This window comes from Cupressus sempervirens, chromosome 6, assembly GCF_028749045.1.
Source record: "Cupressus sempervirens isolate cs-2001-9-10 chromosome 6, ASM2874904v1, whole genome shotgun sequence".
Classification (NCBI taxonomy): domain Eukaryota; kingdom Viridiplantae; phylum Streptophyta; class Pinopsida; order Cupressales; family Cupressaceae; genus Cupressus; species Cupressus sempervirens.
Window position 1 is genome coordinate 713,444,479 of NC_143123.1, and position 17,563 is coordinate 713,462,041.

The 17,563-nt window shown below is 40.4% G+C and overlaps 1 protein-coding gene across 1 annotated transcript; it reads left to right on the forward strand.

The window, feature by feature from the left end:
* The first annotated feature begins 517 nt into the window (after positions 1–517).
* On the forward strand, positions 518–17,298 carry LOC149554273 (putative thimet oligopeptidase). Its single transcript, XM_089790495.1, has 2 exons — positions 518–668; positions 16,751–17,298. Exons 1-2 carry the CDS (start codon positions 518–520, stop codon positions 17,296–17,298), a joined length of 699 nt encoding a protein of 232 aa, XP_089646621.1.
* The last annotated feature ends 265 nt before the right edge of the window (positions 17,299–17,563 follow it).

Here is a 17,563-nt window from a genome sequence, read left to right on the forward strand (position 1 = left end):
TTTGACATTGGATGTAAGGGTTTGGGAACTTTCTGTTATTAGTTTGTTCCACTCCCTTGGTAATATGTATGCTAATTCAATATAGGAGGAACTTCTAGAAAGTGGAAAGCATAACAATGATGCCCATAGCAGACTGGATAACCACCAACAAATTGAAGATGTCATGTCTATCAACAAACCAAAGCCTAGGGGTGCTCTTTCACTTAAAAAGAAGTTTATCCAGGCAGAGTATTCTAAAAAGTAATTAGTATCAAAGGAAAGCTTTGAAATGGAGCTACCATCAATGGATTTTCAAATGTGGGAATTCGTTCAAAGAAATGACAAGCAAATGGCTTACCTTCTTCTTATCATGTCCAATGCAAATATCACTACAAAAGATGACCAGTGAAGAAGCCACGACATAACAGGGGAAGCGCTTCGGATCCGCAGGAAGAAGGTTGCAATCCACGTTCACAACAATGCAAATGGAAGCACCTGCAAGCATGAAAGATGGGAGCTCCACCCACATCCACGACAAATGGAAGATGTAGTTCTTCACAGATATGTGAAACCACAACATGTAGAGGAGCAGAATGGGCACAAAAAGAAAGCCCCAATATTTCAAGGATATCCTGGAATCAAAGTCTGCGTCAATCTTACTGCATCAAAAATCCTTAATCTAGCAGATTGTATCATGGCCAAATCAAAACAAATCTATGATTTTGTAGCTTCTGTACCACCTAACAAGCATGTGAGTGTAGACACCTAAAAACCTTTAGAAAATAAAGTATTTTTATTTTCTGAAAAAGTCCTGATGACATCATCATTTATTAATTAATTAATTAATTAATTAATTTTTATGCCATTAAATTCCTTTATCTTAATTAAAAATATTTAATTAAGGAATCCCTCCCAAAAATGTTTAAATCTTATTTAAACATTATTTCCTTATTTATTAATTATTTAATTAATAAATTGACCAAAAATCCTAAAATAAATAAAAAATTTATTTTTTGCCCAAAAATTGGCCAATTTCCTTATGACCAATAACCTCTTCCAAAATCTTCTAATCCTTCTTTAATTTCGATTAAAGGCTAATCTCATCATTTCCTACCCCTAACCCCAACTCAAAATATTTAATTAAAATTAAATATTAATCCTCATGTTTATTAAAAAAGTTTTAATAAATATCTCCTCAACCCAAACCCTTGAAATAAATAAAACTTTATTTATTTCCTAAAAATCTAATTTATCCTCACCTTAAGAAGTTCTAGACTCTTCTAGAAAGTCTTCATCCTCATCCTAGGAAATTCTAGACTATTCTAGAAAGTCTTTATCCTCATCCAAAATCTAGAATCTTCTAGAAGATGTCTTTAAACCTAATCCTAATCCCCTCCTAACCTTGTCACATTCCCTAAACATGGGTTAAAACTTACTAACCCAAGCCAAAGTTAACAAATATCTCTTCTTTCACCCACCCTCATTAAATGCCATCCACTTGCCTATCCTTAAGCTAATCCTAAACCATCCTAATCCATCCTCTAATCATTTGCACAAGCCTAAACAAGCTTAAAACATTTCTAATCAAGTCCAAGTCGAATTTGCTCTCATCACCCTCAAAATATCTCAACCATAAAACTTTATGAAGTCCACTAGGTCATAAATGACTCTTACAAGCCCTTTTATTGCTCTTACAAGTCATTATGAGGGTCTTTATGAAGATTTTATCTCTTGAGCCTCCTGTGTTGACTCATCCTTGCCCTTTCCTCCATCCTCTCACCATGTGACATGTGTCACTCCTTGATTGGCTATAAGGAAGCACAATCCATGTGCTCTCCTCTCATGCAATCTGAGCCTTCCATAAGCTTTTTCCCATCCTTGCATCTTAGCCCTCAATCCCTCAAGCCTCTTGCCTATAAATTGGATCCTTCCCCTTTGCAAAATAACACAATCCATGAAGTAAAGTTATAATGCTATTTTGAGAGCCAAATCCATACTAAATCCATCTATCCACACCAAAAATCCACAATCATCCATTGAAGCCTTTGAAAGCATATTGAGCATACATCCTATCCATTTAGATAAAGCTACTCAACAAGAGAGCTTCTTATTGAGAGAGTCCATTAATGGCTCATATTCTCAATTAAGAGCTCATCTTAGTCTATCTTGAAGTTTATGAATTTTGTTTAGTTTGTAGAAGCTTTATTTAAATTTGGTTTCTATTAGCATACTAACATTGCTCATATACATTTTGGCACGCCCGGTGGGACCCCGCATGGGTCATCTTCATTAGCTTTTTTAGTCAAGTTTTGTATGTCATTTGCTGATTTTGGCTAATTTTTCTTGTTTTTGTGATTGGTAGGATTGTATAAATTGGTTTTGTAGGTCTACATGAGCATGAAGAAGACAAAGGAACTCATAGTCAATCTCATAGTGTTTGCAGATTTTTCAAGCTTATAGGTGGAGAAAGCACTTGGGATTATTCTTCCTCTTCTTGTCTATGTTCTTCTTATTCCATCTACTTCTTCTTCTTCTTCTTGTGGGAGATCTTGGCCTTTTTTTTGTTAAGGAAGCAAAATCATACACACTTCTTTTTAGTGCTTAAAATGAACCCCCAAATCATACTTAAATCCATTGAAAAACTAACAATTTGCAAAAAAGAAAAAATCTTTTAACAAGGGAAACTAAACCAATCTAATCATTTGCATCCTTGCAACATCAAGGTTTTAGATGCATTCATGCAAAATTAGGAACACTTCATTTTTGGGAATTTAAAAAGAACTTCAAGTTTCTATTTCAAAAGGTTCAAAATCAACACTAAGTGCACACTAAAGTTCTTTTAAAAAATTTCATGAAAACTAAGAGTCCTAAATGGTTGCCAAAAATTGTCCTAAAAGCTTTGTTATTTGTTCCAAACAAATGTCTTATTGCAAAATCTTGAATGTTTCTTAGGATTTTCATGCATCAAAACAATCTAGGAATATCATTTTTGGGCTTAAAATATGCAAACTAGAACACAAAATCTTGAATGAAAACCAAAGTCCAAAGAGTCATTTTCACTTTTGAGTCCAAAACAATCTTGAATGATCTAAGGTTAAAACAAAGCACTTCAAAGTTCTTAAAACAACACACAAAATCTCAATCTTGAATGCTCAAAAGAAAACACTTGAATGTTTAACCACTTTTCTTTGAATGCATGTTGCTAAAATCACTCTTGAATGCCATGGATTAAAATCAAATTTTCCTTGAATGCATGGTTAAAACAACAAATTCAATCTTGAATTCTAAGGATCAATTAACTATTGCAATATCAAACACTTCATTTGGAGCTTCTAAAAATTGAACAAAACAAATCTCTTTTCCACATGCAATCTAGGTAAAGTTTGATTTTTGGACATTTAAGAAACCTTGTTAAGTTAAAATACAAATTTGCAAAAATCAATTTGAGTAGTTCCTTGGACTCACCTCTTTTCTAATCACCCATCAAATATTAACCATTGGTTGCAATCTCAGCGCCATTTATGGGGATGGGTCTACTTGAAAAAGGTGTTAAATGTTCCACAATCTAACTCACTCACTTGGTCTTTGAATTTTTGCTTTAACTTTATCAAAATTCTTAAATGATCAAAACTCTAGATTAAATCGATCACACTTCAAGTTTGGGCACTAAAATTGAACAACAACTGACGTGGAGAGCCTCCGGGCGCGCGCTTGAAATCGAATCTCACACACTTTTTTTTTGGGCTTAAAACAAACTCACACTCAATCTTGAATGCCTTAAAGAAAATTAATCGATAATTGACGTGGAGGGCCTCTGGGCGCGCGAGTTTGCTTTTGTTGACCCTAACTCTTCTTATTGTTTTCATTCTTCGATCGATTTACTTTTGTTGGCGCTTCAAGTTGGAATAAACATTGTATCTTAAACATGAGTGCTTGCAAAGTCTAGATCAGAAAACTTAAGCGTCAGTTGGTAAAAGAACAAATGTGTTTTTTAGCCCAAGGTCATCCAAGTCTTCTCTCCCCTTGTCGTCTTTCGAGGCCATCTTGGGTGCATAAGATTAGGATCCAAAACCTTGTTTCTTTTTAGGAGGCCTGCTTGGGGATTTCATCACCCCTTGGACGACCTCAACTCCAGCGTTCTGGCAGAGTATAAGAATCGGAAGGTGAATCGAAAGACACCTCTCTTGGGATCAAGATTTTGTCACTCGGGCTAAGCCTCAAGGAACTTTATACCCTTGAGAAGTGAAAGAGGAGAAGTGGGTTACCGCTCCTCTCGGCTGTGTGACATCTTTTTGGTCTCATCTACGGATTTGGGCCTCACGTACCTTGGGTATATCGAGGACTCCTTAGCTAAACCAACTTTCAGCCTTGTAGACAACCATCTAGGATGTTAATGTGTTTGAGGTGACTGATCAAAACATTTGTAGAACATACACACTCCTTGGCGCAAGTATCACTTTCTAAGAATCAAAAACTTCTATCTGGTTGTTTCTATCTATTGCTTGATCTTTTATTTGTTGAATGAATGTTTGCCAAACTTGGTCAATCCTAGCTTAGGGCATACTTAGCGTAGTCACTGCCTATTCCAGAAGTTGAATGAGTTGAAGCAAAACAACCAAGATCTCTCAAAGCCAAGAAGATTTAGAAATTGATGTCAGAGCAACCCAAACCCAAACAGAAGTTCCACAAAGTTAAACTCAAACCATCTCTAGCATACCAAGAACTTTCAGCCAAGAGAAAAGAAATAACACCAAGCCCACGAATTGCCAAATTCCACAAAGCAGAGGACAAAGCTACCGACGAAGCACTTCAAGAGGCCTGGTTAGAGCGCACCATCAAATTTAGCCAACATCCAGGAGTTAATCCTGCTTATGCCTTACCAACTAGGCATGATTTCTATGATTAGACACCCTTGTTTCTCCCCATCTTCTTGGATTAGCTTCACTTTAGAGTCATCTTTGTAGAAAAGCCAGCCATCTTAGGTTATCCCCTTAAGCATTATTAGCTCATCCATCTCATTTAGAATCAAACCATCTAGCCAGCAATCAACACCACACATCCAAGCCTTCAAAATTGTTGTCACTTTTGCCAAAAGTTTGCCACTCCTAAAATCTTCCAAATCCATCAATCTCACCAAGGTTATCCCTTTGACAGAGCTTTGTCTAGGGTAATCCAGCTTTGTCACTTGTTATCCCTCATCACCTTGAGCTAAAGGTTGGGATCCACAAGTGGTCAATCTCGTGTTCTTCCTAAAGGATCATCAGTCTATCCTTAAGTTGACACAATCACCACCAAGCTTGCACATAGGAAAGCAGACCTTTCGTGCTTTGGCAACATATCTTTGAAGTTAGAATCTCCAACCCAATCCTCCTTAGGTTTTTTCATATAGCTTTGCCTTAACCTAGGAAATCATTTGCATAGAGAAGCCTTCCCCCTTTTGCATCCATCAGCATTATTGCATCTCATCCCTAGGAGCATTTTTCATGCCACCCATCACTCGCTTAGCCAAGAAGAAAGAAACAATGGAGCCCTATCATTTGGATCGAACAGCCTCACCCCCCTTGAGCACTCAGCCATCCTTCAGCCCAGAGAAAGCTATGCCATCACGTACTGACATTGAAGCTTTCATGAACCAACCAGGAAATGCAGTATTGGTAAATGCCATTATAGACAAGAACAAAGAGACAATCATGGCTAATTTTCGAAGGGAAAATGTAGGAACCTTTGACTTTGGAAGACCCCCTCCATTATCAGATCCATCTCACCCATTGTTTGGGCAGCTACCACCACCCATAGGCTCTTATGATCCAAATTATCCTCAATATATGCCAAAAGAAGAGCCTCCAGCCAATCCATATGATCCAACAGACCCAAACATACCATCATCCACCCAAGTTGAAATCTCCATGCCGCAAGCCAACCCAGCCACCACCACTCCATCCTTGGTTCATACCTCTCCGCTCCAAACCCCCTTTACCCAAAATAGCTCACCGTTCACCCCCTTCACTATTGCTGCTGCTGCTCCCCAAACTAGCCTTCCAAATCCACCCATCTCCCAAATCAGTGCTAGCATCTTTGGCCAACCTCAGCAATATACAACAGGGATGCCACCCATGGGGCCAAGTAATCAACCTTTCATCACCCCCAGCTTGTTCACTGCAGCCCAACACACAATCCCATCATTTCCATTAGGTCTTGGGAGCTCAATACCATTAGCCACAAATCTACAAGCTACTACCCTCACTCCACAAAGCTATCAAATCCCACAAGCTACTACCAATTTTCTACCAAGCTCCCAAGTGACCCCAGCCCCTGCCACCACTCTACCAAGCTTCCAAATCCAACCACAAAGCTATCAAACCCCATCAGTTCCATTCCCAAGCTTTCAATTCCCACCACCTCCACCACCAACTAATCCATTACCTCCAATTACCAACTACTTTTCAATGCCACTTCTAGGAGGTAATCCACCACCCCAGCCAACCACCAATTATTTGCAGATACCATCCCAAATGGGGGCACAACCCACATATATTGGTCAAACCCCACAAGCCCCCCGATCCTTTCCCCAAGCCTCTCAACCATCTTATACCTTACCTCCACAAAGCAATCCATTTATCCCACAGCCAGCTTCTGTTCCTCAATCCCAACCTCAAATCCCATATCAACAGCAACCCTCGCAGCACATGCAGCAATATGCACCACCTCCCCCTCAGCAACCTGTCATCCATCATGCAACTGCCCAAACAATGTACAATCCCTATCAGCAAATCCCTCATAGCCATCCATATTCAGCGGCCCCATCCAGCACATACCTACCTCAAGGCACTCCTACATTGGGGGCACCCCAGCCATCACCTATCAATTCAAAATGGGAGCAAATGAAGATAGCTCTGAAAGCCATCCAAGAAGGGAATGATCCGAAGACATTCAAGTTTGAGAATGTGTGTCCTTACCCATTTGACAGAGCCATTACCATGACACCATTTCCCAAACACTTTGAGGTACCCAAATTTGACAAATTCAGAGGAAAAGGAGACCCTGTCACACATATCAAAGAATTTTACATGCACTGCCAAGACGTAGCATACAATGATGTCTTCCTCTTGCGCCTTTTTCCCAAAAGCTTAGCTGGACCAGCTCTTGAATGGTTTTATAGAATCCCCTATGGCACAATTAAAAACTTTGCTGAATTATCTGAGGCATTTGTAGCCCAATATGCCCATCTTGTTGAAACAGAGCTATCAATAGTTGATCTTGTCCACACCAAGCAAAAAGGTGGAGAAAGCCTTGCCGAATACCTGCAAAGATGGCAAACCCTTACCACCCGCATATCCTGCACCTTGCCAGAACGCCATGTTGTGAAAATGTTTATTGATAATGCCCATCCTAGCTTGGCTCACCACATGACCATGAACTGTTTGCAAACCTACAAAGATATCAAAGAGAAAGGAATGGTCCTTGAGCAAGGACTCATTAAAGATGGTGTGGTCAAGCTTTACAAGGAAGCCAACCAAAATCAATCACATTCCAATGACAAGTCTAGGTATTGGAACAAAAACAAGCACGTTGCAACAGATGGCGTCACTGACACCAGACATGTGAATATTGTTGGTCCTTCTCACAACCAGTCCAACCCACCATATCAACCAAAAAATCAACAAGCTATCAACTACCAACAACAGAATAACCAAAGCTATCAAAACCACAATCCAAGACCCAACTTCCAAGGGTCTAGCAATCAAGCTAATGCCATCAATGTAGCTGCAGGACAAAAGCCTAGATTCCAACCTACACCTAGAAACTATACACCCCTTGGTGAACCATTGGATGTCATTTTTGAGAAATTAGTCAAAGAAAACCTCATCAAATTTCCTCCTACCCAGCAAATTGACCCAAGCCAATCCAAAGCTGCATGGTACAAAGATAATGAGTACTGCAAATTTCATAGGGTAAAAGGTCACACTACCCTCAGATGCATGAAACTAAAAGACTATGTGCAGGACCTCATTGATCGGAAGGAAATCACTGTTGGTGCCCAAACCTCTCCCAATGCAGGCTTACAGATCTATCAAAATGCTTTTCCTCCACACCACAACCAAAATCCTGGAAAAGCACCTATCCAAACCAACAACAACAACACCAACAACCGTCAGCCAAACCAACAGCATGGGAAGAACAATGACCACACTTCATCCTATATAGACTATGGTAGCCTTATAGGTTGTATATCCGAGAAAGAGCCTTCCGTCAATGTTATCAATATCCAAGGACCAAACAATGAGTGTGCAGTCACCACTCGAAGAGCGCGATTTAACATCGCAGGCCCACCTGTTACACCAACACCATCAGCTCCATCAAAAAGCCAGTACAATATCTTGGAACACCTTGGGAACATGCCAGCCCAAATCTCCATTTTAGACCTTCTTCGCACTAGTCCTGTGTACAAGAACATCCTTGATAGTGCTCTCATAGAATCTCGTGTCCCTTTTGATATCAATGCTACTGATTTTCGTAATCTTGTTGGACACCTCTCATCCTCATGTGCCCTATCATTCAAACCCACCGACATACCCGTGGTCGAGCCAGATCACACCCTTCCGCTTCGCATAGCCATCATGGTATCCAACTTTGCTGTAAAAAGAGTAATGATAGATAATGGATCAGCCTTGAATATTTGCACCCTAAAATTCATAAAACAAGCTGGGTATACTGAGGCAGATATCATCAGTGAGGTTATCACCATCAAAGCTTATGACAACTTGGAAAGAACAACAGAAGGAACTATTTTGCTGCCAATCAAGGTTGGGCCAGTCATCCAAGAGACACTCTGCCATGTTATTGATCTAAACCTACCATTTAACATCCTCCTTGGTCGCCCATGGATTCATGCCATGAAAGCCGTTCCATCCACTTACCATCAGTGCATCAAATTTCCGCATCAAGGCACTGAGGTAACCATCCATGCCGATCCAGAACCCTTTGCTTACTGCAATGCGGTTGAAGCTTCATATACAAACCATTGCCCTGGAATTGATATTGGCACATCCATCGCCAGCTCATCCCACACTTATAATGACCCAGAAACCATCCTCGCCTCTACCCTGTCTACCGTGAAGATCAATAACAAAGGTTGTGGAGAGTATAGTCTGTCAGATGCATTTGTTGTCGGGGCACTCCCACTTGATCCACATGCCCATGGACGACCGACATATCACAAAGCTAAGGAGGTTCCACCTCCTCGATACAAACAGTTTGGCCCAACAACCTTTGTATCCTCAAAAATCCCTCTTCATGAGGAGCTCACTCCAGATATCAACAAATGGTTACATAAGGATGCACCTCAAAGAAATCAAGCACGCCTTGATCACTTCAGCCAAAAGTATCCCCAAGAACATAAGCTCATCACTGACAAATGGAACTATCAAGGTGGTGGTCTAGGACCAGAAGAAAGAGGCATGCAGTGCCCCATCGATGCACATAAGTGAGAATCGAAGTCAGGTCTTGGCTTTGGCATATCCACAACTGGGGGCACCAATGAGAACGGTCACGCTTTTTCGAACATTCACCGCAACCTTGTCGAAATCGAAGACATTCCAGAGGAAGTTGAAAAGAGAGCCTACGACGATATCCTAGACCAAATCTCCCTCGGAGACTCTGTTCTCCAAGAACTATCCATCCACCTCATTGACCTACCACTCGCCCATCCACAACTCATAGATTGGGACCAACCAAGTGTCATACACATCGATGAGTTCACATCAGAGGAGGCACTTCTAAGATTCATGGGAGCTGAAACTCCTCACAAGAAAACAAAGCCAGATTCTACCTATATCTACAAGCTAGATCCCAAAGGGTATTTTGGAGAAAATCCCCAACCTAGTTCCGATACACCCAAAATTGGAACTAAGGTGAATCTGAGACTAGCTAAGGCAACGAAGAGAACCCCTCAGCAAGAAAATCCAGAGCCACAAGAAGAACATGAGGATTTAGCATTGCCTCCTCAAGATAATCGACCAGAGGTGTCTTCTATTCTAATTGAGGATACTCGAGAAGTCAACATTGGTTCTTCAGAGATCCCCAGACTTGTTCACATTGCTGCGTCCCTATCACAAGACCAAGCTGACCTCCTCTTTGAGGTCTTAAGAGAGAATATTGGCCGATTTGCATGGTCATATCAAGACATGCCAGGACTTGATCCAAAGCTTGTAGTTCATCATCTTGCAGTTGATCCAAAGATCAAGCCCGTCAGACAAAAGCTTAGAAAAATGCACCCCAAGGTGGCATTATTGGTCAAAACTGAATTAGAAAGAATGCTAGCTGCTAAGGTTATCCGAACTATCGACTACTCAGAGTGGATCTCCAACATGGTCCCTGTCACTAAACCTTCCGGTGACATCAGAATCTGCACTGATTTTAGAGATCTTAACAAAGCTTGTCCAAAAGATGATTTTCCCTTGCCCAACATAGATATGATTGTAGATCTTACAGCTGGACATGAAATTTTGTCCCTCATGGATGGATTTTCTGGGTATAATCAAATCAAGATTGCAGAAGAGGATCAGCATAAGACAGCATTCACTACCCCTTGGGGAACCTTTTGCTACAACATGATGCCTTTTGGCCTAAAGAATGCTGGGGCTACCTATCAAAGAGCTATGACAGCCATTTTTCATGATCTCATCCATAGCATTTTGGAGGATTATGTGGGTGATATCTTGGTCAAGTCTCATACCTTCATGGATCATCTTGTTGACCTGGAGAAAGTCTTTGATAGGTTAGCCAAATATCATCTCATGCTGAATCCCAAGAAATGTGTCTTTGGGGTCACATCTGGCAAGCTTCTAGGTTTCATAGTTTCTAAACGAGGTATAGAGATTGACCCCAAGAAGGTCAAGGCTATCTTAGACATGCCTCCTCCCCAGACACTGCGATAGCTTCGCTCTCTTCAAGGAAAGCTCCAATCTGTTCGACGCTTCATCTCCCAGCTTGCAGATAAGTGTACACCATTTTCACATTTACTGAAGAAGGATGAGAACTTCAAGTGGGATCCTTTATGTCAGCGCAACTTCGACCATCTCAAGCAATATCTCATCAATCCCCCTATCTTGGTTCCACCAGTTCCTGGTCGTCCCCTGATTTTGTACATATCAGCAACACCTACTGCTCTAGGGGCACTTCTAGCACAGCTTGATGACTACAACAGAGAAAGAGCCATCTACTACATCAGTAGAACCCTAGTTGGTTATGAACTCAATTACACTCCTATGGAAAAAGCTTGTTTGGCAGTTGTTTTCTCAACTCAAAAACTTCGCCATTACATGCTAAGTCATACCATCCAACTAGTCTCCAAGATTGACCCTCTCAAGTATATGCTCTCTAGAACAACACTTACAGGCCGTTTGGCCAAATGGGTTATGCTCCTTAGTGAATTTGACATCCAGTATGTGGATAGAAAGGCAATCAAAGGGCAAGCTATAGCAGATCACCTAGCTGATGCACTTCTAATAGATGTTTATCCGTTGATCACAGAATTTCCAGATGAGCATATCTGTCTAATTGAAGAACAACCCCCATGGAAACTTTATTTTGATGGCTCATACACATCTCATGGATCAGGGGCAGGAATATTGTTGGTCACACCTCAAGGAGATTACATTCCAAAAGCCTTCAAGCTACAATTCCCTAGCACCAACAATATAGCTGAATATGAGGCCCTCATAGCAGGATTAAAGATAGCTGTAGAATGGAACATTGTTGAGCTACAAATCTTTGGCGATTCTCAGCTCATCATCAAGCAAGCCCTAAATGAATATCAAATCAAAGATGAAAAGCTATTACCCTACAAAGAGCTAGTTGATCAGCTAACCCAACATTTTACAAAGCTTCAGTTTACACAAGTGCCTCGAATACAGAACAAAGCAGCAGATGCTATGGCTACTATAGGCTCGCTCTTGGAAATTCCCCAAGCAGCTACACAATATGAGTTTTTAGTGGAGCAGCTCCTCACACCCGCTTATGCGAATGAGGATTCAAACCGTGTTTGTATCTTGGTTGGTCCCCAATCCCCTTGGTACCATGAGATTCATGCTTACCTTAACGATGGTATCATATCCCCTCACCTCACACATACCCAACGCCAGAACCTCATCCGAAAATCATCCCGCTATGTTATCATAGCCAATACCCTATATCGTCGGGGTTATCACGATACTCTCTCTCGATGTTTAGACCAAAATGAGGCCGCGATGGTGTTAAAGGAAGTACACTCTGGACTTTGCGGTGCCCACACGAGTGGTATTGTCCTAGCGTGAAAAATCCTTAGAGCAGGCTACTATTGGCCTACCATTGAAGAAGACTCTTGTGACTTTGTCAGAAAGTGTCTCCCATGTCAGCAGCATGCAAATCTTGTGCACGCTCCGGCACAGGATCTACAGCCTATTGCACCACCTTGGCCTTTCGCTTGTTGGGGCCTTGACCTAGTTGGAACTATCACACCCCTCTCATCTGATGGACATAAATGGATAATAATAGCTATAGACTATTTCACTAAATGGGTGGAAGCAGTCCCCCTAGTCTCAGCTACAGGAGTTCAGGTCTCCAAGTTCATCTTGTACCACATTGTTTGCCGCTTCGGCATCCCATCCACCATCTTCACCGACCACAGAGGTAACTTTGAAAATCTCAACATGGAAGAATTATGCACTTCCCTCCGCATCCATCACCGCTTTTCTAGCCCATATTTCCCACAAGGTAACGGCCAGGCAGAGGCAACTAACAAAACCCTCCTCAAAATTCTAAAGAAAGTTGTCAATGATTCCGGCCGTGATTGGCACCTACAAATAAATCCAGCCTTATGGGCCTATCGAACTTCCTTCCGTACATCCACAGGCACAACTCCATACTCCCTAGTCTATGGTGCCGAAGCGGTACTACCTATAGAGGTTGAACTTCCCTCCTTGCGCATATCTTTGCAAGGGCAAATATCAGATGAAGAATATAGAGTAGCTCGACTCACCCAGCTAGATCTCTTAGACGAGAAGCGACAACAAGCCTATGATCATCTCACAGTCTATCAAACTCGTCTCAAAAGAAATTTCAACAAGAAGGTGCTTCCACGACACTTTCAGCCAGGTGACATGGTCCTCAAAGAAAACATGAAAGTCCAAGTAGATCGAGAAAAGAAAGGCAAGTTTGAACCTACATGGCTTGGTCCTTATGTTGTCACTGCTTCCTTTGGCTCTGGAGCTTATCAGCTATCTACACCAGAAGGAGAACTCTTGAATGATCCTACTAACATCATTCATCTCAAGAAGTTCTATGCTTGAAGATCCTTGGTATACCTAGCTTTTGAAAAACACAAAAGAAAAAAATAGTAAAGAGAAATAAGCGTCCAATGGTGAAAACTTGGCAATTCAAGCACCTTGGATAGGTACCTTGGTGAAAACCTGGTAATTCAGGCGCCTTGTGTACTAAAGACTAATCCATTATCTATCACTATCCTATCCCTCATCCATTTACCCACCATCCCATAAGACACACTTGCTTGTTCCCTTGGTGTTCCAACCAAATATCCAAAATCTGATGAAGCTTGTAAATACCTCCTGTACAGCTTGTAAATCTTGTACCAAAGCTTGTATTATACCTTGTAAATCTTGTACCATACCTTGTCTATCCAAATCTTGTCCAACGTTTGTACCATATTCCAGCCTATAAATAATCCTGTATCCTAGCTTGTATACTATCACGTGCACACACAAAATTCCATTTTCCTTAAGCTTTTCGCAAACCATCTACCTATCCACCTATCACCTATTATAGACATCCCATCCTTCACAAACATTTCCATCTCACAAAAACCAAAACATGAACAAACTTGTACATTTGTAACATATCTTGGTCCATCAGCTTGTACATCCTCTTTAACTTAGTACCATTGTATCTATCCAGCGTTCATGTCAGTTTGTCCTTGATCAGCATCTTGCACCCATCACACATCTTGGTTAGCTATTCCAATGCATCCTTTAGCTAGATTTCCTGTCACCAAAGTGTTATCTTTCTTAGTTCAGCTTGCCAGACGCACCACTCATCCCGATCCACCAACTTAGGTGCTCTCCGATAGGTCCTTGCAGGATATAGCTTTCCTCAAGTCTAATCTTGGTCCGTTAGTACCTCGTCCTACCCATCTCGTTGGCAAACAACTCTCTTTTGGATTTTCACTTTCTTTTGATTTGGAATCTCCCCTTTTGGGTCTTGAAGTATCTTTTCCAAGCAATCTCCTTGTTCCCTCCTCAAGGTTGCCACGATCTTCCATATCATGGTATGCTGCGAATGGGGCAATTAGAGTGTAAGGTCTTGATCAGGTCTTTCGTTTGTTTTTCTTTTCTGCTTGTGGGTTCTCCAGTGTCGTTTCCACGCTGCTTCCTCTAGGATTCATGTGTGATGCTGGGGCAATCCTTGTGTGTTTGTTTTGAGTTAGTTTGTTAGTCCTTTGGACGGTTGGTGAAAAGGCCTTGATGTTCTTGGTAACCTTGGCAATTAACCAATAGTCCTATAGCAAATCTAGTGCTCAACTACATGGTGGTACTTCTTTTTGAAGTATCCCCCCGCTCAAAAAGCTTCAATGGTTTTCCTTCATCTCCATTATCCCCCACCCATATCCAGCATCTGTCTCTCCTACCCTAGCTGATGCATCAGTATCTCTTTGAATCACTCATCACTCTTAGCTTTAGGGATCCACAATCCTAGTCTTAGGGATCCACCAATCCAAATCAACCCACCAAGCCTCATCTTTCGAGATCCACAATCCTAGTCCTAGGGATCTCCGAAACCCATCTTCCACCAATCTAACTCTTTGAAATCCTGTTCCATCAGCTTTATAATCCCCTCATCCATCTCCCTATCTTGGATTCCTTTTTATAGCGCTCTGCTCCTTCATCCTCCACCTTCCCTAAGGTCTTAAGCTTGCTTCCTCTTGTGCATCTGATTCTCCTTTATCATTCTCCCATAGTGAGAGTTTGAGCTAATTCAGCCCCTTCTCTTTGCCAATCTAAGTCTCCTTGCTCATCCCATATTCTTGTACTTTTCAAGAAGCCATCGAGCCTCACTTTCTCTCCCCGCTGCCTTCTTGAGGGGGCATCTCACAGTCCATTCTCTCCTCTTCTGCTCTAGCCTTGGGCATCTTATTTTCGTATCTTTGATGTCATGCCACTTGCGGCATCACATCAAAGAGGGGCAAAATGTAGACACCTAAAAACCTTTAGAAAATAAAGTATTTTTATTTTCTGAAAAAGTCCTGATGACATCATCATTTATTAATTAATTAATTAATTAATTAATTTTTATGCCATTAAATTCCTTTATCTTAATTAAAAATATTTAATTAAGGAATCCCTCCCAAAAATGTTTAAATCTTATTTAAACATTATTTCCTTATTTATTAATTATTTAATTAATAAATTGACCAAAAATCCTAAAATAAATAAAAAATTTATTTTTTGCCCAAAAATTGGCCAATTTCCTTATGACCAATAACCTCTTCCAAAATCTTCTAATCCTTCTTTAATTTCGATTAAAGGCTAATCTCATCATTTCCTACCCCTAACCCCAACTCAAAATATTTAATTAAAATTAAATATTAATCCTCATGTTTATTAAAAAAGTTTTAATAAATATCTCCTCAACCCAAACCCTTGAAATAAATAAAACTTTATTTATTTCCTAAAAATCTAATTTATCCTCACCTTAAGAAGTTCTAGACTCTTCTAGAAAGTCTTCATCCTCATCCTAGGAAATTCTAGACTATTCTAGAAAGTCTTTATCCTCATCCAAAATCTAGAATCTTCTAGAAGATGTCTTTAAACCTAATCCTAATCCCCTCCTAACCTTGTCACATTCCCTAAACATGGGTTAAAACTTACTAACCCAAGCCAAAGTTAACAAATATCTCTTCTTTCACCCACCCTCATTAAATGCCATCCACTTGCCTATCCTTAAGCTAATCCTAAACCATCCTAATCCATCCTCTAATCATTTGCACAAGCCTAAACAAGCTTAAAACATTTCTAATCAAGTCCAAGTCGAATTTGCTCTCATCACCCTCAAAATATCTCAACCATAAAACTTTATGAAGTCCACTAGGTCATAAATGACTCTTACAAGCCCTTTTATTGCTCTTACAAGTCATTATGAGGGTCTTTATGAAGATTTTATCTCTTGAGCCTCCTGTGTTGACTCATCCTTGCCCTTTCCTCCATCCTCTCACCATGTGACATGTGTCACTCCTTGATTGGCTATAAGGAAGCACAATCCATGTGCTCTCCTCTCATGCAATCTGAGCCTTCCATAAGCTTTTTCCCATCCTTGCATCTTAGCCCTCAATCCCTCAAGCCTCTTGCCTATAAATTGGATCCTTCCCCTTTGCAAAATAACACAATCCATGAAGTAAAGTTATAATGCTATTTTGAGAGCCAAATCCATACTAAATCCATCTATCCACACCAAAAATCCACAATCATCCATTGAAGCCTTTGAAAGCATATTGAGCATACATCCTATCCATTTAGATAAAGCTACTCAACAAGAGAGCTTCTTATTGAGAGAGTCCATTAATGGCTCATATTCTCAATTAAGAGCTCATCTTAGTCTATCTTGAAGTTTATGAATTTTGTTTAGTTTGTAGAAGCTTTATTTAAATTTGGTTTCTATTAGCATACTAACATTGCTCATATACAGTGAGAAGATGTTTATCGTGTTGTGAAATTATTTGCAGCGAGAGGGGAATGGCTAGATCCAGAAGCTCGACGCTATGACAACCACTTGGTAAAAGATTTTGAGAGGCGAGGTCTTAATTCTACTTCTAGTAGAAGAATAGAAATTGATAGGTTAAAAGCAAGAATACGGGAGCTATGTAATACATTTGTCTGGAATTTGAGCGAGGAGAATTGTTATCTTTTATTCAAGGATTCAAATCTGGTTGGGATGCCTTTTGATTTTTTGGAGAGCCTAGACAAAACCGAGGATGGCATGCTAAAGGTTAATATTAAGCCAATCCATATTTATCCAATACTAAAGCATTGCAAGGTTGGAACAACTAGAAAAGTTGTGGCATCAGCAAAAGGTCAACGATGCTTGGAGGAAAATACATTGATCCTTGAGGAATTGATCCATCTGAGGTACAAGATGGCACGCTTGTTGGGATATTCAAACTATGTAGAATATGCACTGGAGGCACAAATGGCTAGAACACCATTCAAGGTAACAGAGTTCTTAGAGGATGTATCACGAATAATGTCAGAATCAGCTTTCAAAGAACTTTAATCTCAAGAGTATAGAAAGAAACATACCTTTCGGATCTTCTCAAAATCTCTGTACATGAAGAATCTTAACAAATCCTCCAACAAGACAGTATCAACTTCACAACAAAATTTCCTCAAAGCTCTTAGAAACCCTCGTTCGAAGATTCAAAAATGATAAAATGAGATGAGTTGGGCTCTTTCAAAGTTTTAATCTGCCCTTTGCCAAATTGAACAAAGATTTGAAGTCCGCGGGAGATAGGACTTTTATCTCATTTTCGCATTTGAAG